The sequence below is a fragment of the Natator depressus genome, chromosome 2, assembly GCF_965152275.1.
Source record: "Natator depressus isolate rNatDep1 chromosome 2, rNatDep2.hap1, whole genome shotgun sequence".
Lineage (NCBI taxonomy): Eukaryota > Metazoa > Chordata > Testudines > Cheloniidae > Natator > Natator depressus.
Window position 1 is genome coordinate 265,106,374 of NC_134235.1, and position 3,653 is coordinate 265,110,026.

The 3,653-nt window shown below is 58.8% G+C and overlaps 1 protein-coding gene across 1 annotated transcript; it reads right to left on the reverse strand.

Moving 5' to 3' along the window:
- Positions 1-1,205: 1,205 nt before the first annotated feature.
- On the reverse strand, positions 1,206-3,428 carry H2BK1 (H2B.K variant histone 1). The gene is made up of 2 exons (XM_074943479.1): positions 3,231-3,428; positions 1,206-1,442 (listed from the first exon to the last, which is right to left on the reverse strand). Exons 1-2 carry the CDS (start codon positions 3,369-3,371, stop codon positions 1,206-1,208), a joined length of 378 nt encoding a protein of 125 aa, XP_074799580.1. The 5' UTR covers positions 3,372-3,428.
- Positions 3,429-3,653: the final 225 nt, after the last annotated feature.

Genomic DNA, 3,653 nt, shown 5'->3' on the forward strand with positions numbered 1-3,653 from the left:
GATATACTGATCCCCCCCGCACAATACCCCTGTGCCCCTCAGACCCCCCCCATTGCCCCAGTGCCCACACCCTACTGACCCCCACAATACCCCTGTGCCCCTCAGACCCCCCCCATTGCCCCAGTGCCCACACCCCACAATACCCGTGCCCCTCAGACCCCCCCCGCAGTGCCCACACACTGCCCTGACTCCCCCCGCCGCCCCACACCACACCAGGCCCGGGGCCTCTCCTGCCAAGGGGCGGCACAGGCTTCTCCCAGCCCCCTACGCCGGGCCTCACTGGCTGGACATGGCGCCCACGCCCGCTCCGCGCCACCCCTGGGGCTGCCCCACGCGGGGGGTTCTCCCGTCACCCCAGAGACCCAACCCCGCCCCCCATTGCGCGGGCTGTTGCCATGGAGGCGGCAGAAGGCTCGTTGCTGCCCCGCCACGTGGGAGCGGAGAGGGGCCGAGCGGGCCCCTGCAGGCAGCGCCCTGGCCCCGCATGGCGGCTGCTGCCCTCGCCCTTCTGTCCTTCACCAAACCTCCACCCCATCGCCCCAGTGCCCATGCCCCACTGACCCCCCCCCCCCCCAATACCCCTGTGCCCCTCAGACCCCCCCCATTGCCCAGTGCCCACACCCTACAATACCCCTGTGCCCCTCAGACCCCCCCATTGCCCACACGTTGCCCTGACTCCCCCCACCGCCCCACACCACACCAGGCCCGGGGCCAAGGGGTGGCCCAGGCTTCCCCCAGCCCCCTACGCCAGGCCTCACCAGCTGGACATGCCGCCGCCGCCCACGCCCACTCCGCGCCGCCCCTGGGGCTGCCCCGCGCGGGGGGTTCTCCCGTCGCCCTGGAGACCCAACCCCGCCCCCCATTGCGCGGGCTGTTGCCGTGGAGGCGGCAGAAGGCTTGTCGCTGCCCCGCCACGTGGGAGCGGAGAGGGGCCGAGCGGGCCCCTGCAGGCAGCACCCCGGCCCCGCACAGCCCGGCCCCTGCACAGCCCGGCCCGGGCCCACGCGATGCTCCCGGCGGGGCGGCTGCTGCCCTCGCCCCCCTGTGGCCCCGCCCCCCAGGATCCCCTCGCGGCCCTTGTCCGGCTGGGGCGGGGCAGCCCCGGGCGGTGGCGGAGTCAGACTCGCACTGCTCCCGTAGAGGGTGTCGGCTTTATTCCGGGGGCAGGGACAGAGCCACCGGCGCCCCGCACGCTGGCCCGGCGGTCACTTGCTGCTGGTGTACTTGGTGACCGCTTTGGTGCCCTCGGACACGGCATGCTTGGCCAGCTCCCCCGGCAGCAGCAAGCGGACGGCAGTCTGCACCTCGCGGCTGGTGATGGTGGAGCGCTTGTTGTATTGCGCGAGGCGGGAGGCCTCCGTGGCGATGCGCTCGAAGACGTCGTTCACGAAGGAGTTCATGATGCTCATGGCCTTCGAGGAGATGCCCGTGTCAGGGTGAACCTGGCCGGAAAGGGAAGCGTGAGAGATGGGGTGGTAGCTAGCTCCACCCCAGGCCTGCCTCCGGCCCTTCCCTTGCCCCAGGGGAGCTGCAGGAAAGGGACGGACAGCAGGGCACAGCAGGCAGACGGGGCATTTCTGGACCCGTGAAGGCAGCTGGCAGGAGAAGCAATAAGGGCCTGTGACCCTAAGGAGGGCACCACTCCAGGCTCCAGACGGACTGGTCATAAGCTAAGACAACTCCAGTCTGGCCTCAGGCGAGTGGCATGAAGTGCTGTTGGGACACTGTACTTCCAACTCCCTCATGATTTTGTACATTGAGCAAGAATTGGCTTTGTCAATTAGTTACAGTGAGGTGATTGAGGAATTTAAGTCCTTAACACCTGGTGAGCGACCTCTCATTCTCTAGGACAGGAAGATGAAGAAGTCTTAAGCTGTTTTGGTCAATTTGGGTTAGCTCATTATCTGGTTAAAGATAAAGATCATGAAAATTGACTCGACAGTTGTCTACGCCTGGTTATCACTACAGAAAAATTTGTTATTTCGGGTCTCATTTTTTAAGTTTGTATTTTTTAAGTAAAATTTAGTTGTTAATTTAAAAAACATTAAATTTAAATTTTAGTTTCTTTAGTTTGTTTGATGAATAAAAATATTGTCCTTTATGACTGAGTATTCAATCAATGTTCACCTTTAAAAATAAATAAAATTCCCTGGGTGCACACCCTAATGAAATGTGCCGGCAGTCGGCCAGTCCCAGCCTGTTGTCTTTGATCAGCATTACAGTAATACCTAGAGGCTCCAGTCAAGGCTCCCTGTTCTGCTGGGTGCTGCAGGCAGTCTCTGCCACAGAGGTCACCTGTCTTGGGATTGGGGACAGCAGGTGGTGATGGTGAGTGTTTCATATAGACTGCACACCATGCAGCCCCCTGCTCAGGGGGTGAGCAATAGCACACTCATCACACAGGTGTCAGCACAACCCCACTAGATATTGGGGAGGGGAGCCCTTGGCTACTACCTACTTCCCCCAGTTCACTCTGCACTAGCCTGCAGAGCTAGGGAACAGAGCCATCAAGCAGGACTTTGCCATGGGAACCCAGCAGGGCCATAGCAGCTGCCAACTCCCTCCCCCAACTTTATGTAGAGTATTTCTCTAGGTTGCTCAAGAGCCCCAGTACTGGTGCTTCCCACCCTGGCTGTATGTGCCTCTCACATCCTGGAGTGGGGGAGGGACAGCCCTTGTCGCTAGGGCTCTGGGAAGACAACACAGGAACCCTGCACTTATCTGTGGCCCACTGATTTCAGAACTACTGACTGACCGGGGGAGCTAATGGACTGCCTAGGAACAGGTGTAATTGACAAACGATGACTAAGCCCGGAAGGTAGTGGAGTTTGCGTGTGAAGACACTAGAGAGAGGCATTGGTCAAAGAGTGATTGATTCAGACCAGGAATATTTGCATACAGGAGGGGTGGTAGCACCAGTGCTAGAGATAAAATCCTGGGGAAGGGGCTACTAGCAACAATCCTGTCCTAGGTCCCCGGTGAGGGCTAGGATAGGCCACCCCTTAGGATCTTGCAGGTCCTATGCCCCTCTTCAGTGCCTCCCCTCAGTTAGCTCATACCACCCAGAGACCTAAGGAGGTTGGAATCACACACACACGCTCAGAAGCGGATACACTCATATTAACACAGACACACAGTCTCCTTCTGGGAATCCCACCCCACCTGTAGGGGTAACAACATAATGGCTAGAATTGATTAGAATAGCCAGGTGGGATAAGCCCCTCACTCACCTGTTTCAGCACTTTGTAGATATAGACTGAGTAGGTCTCCCTCCTCTTCACCTTCCTCTTAGATTTCTTGTCCCCAGAGGCAGGGGCTCGGCCTCGCTTCTTCCCAGCTTCTGCACTCATTCTTGATACCTCTCCAGACATCACAAGCCAGGCTGCAAACCACTACAGATGGCTATATAGTGAGGGCATCACCTGCCACAGGTGAGACCACTAAGGATCAATCATAGAATATCAGGGTTGGAAGGGACCTCAGGAGGTCATCTAGTCCAACCCCTGCTCAAAGCAGGACCAATCCCCAACTAAATCATCCCAGCCAGGGCTTTGTCAAGCCGGGCCTTAAAAACCTCAAAGGAAGATGATTCCACCACCTCCCTAGGTAACGCATTCCCTGTGCTTCACCACCCTCCTAGTGAAATAGTGTTT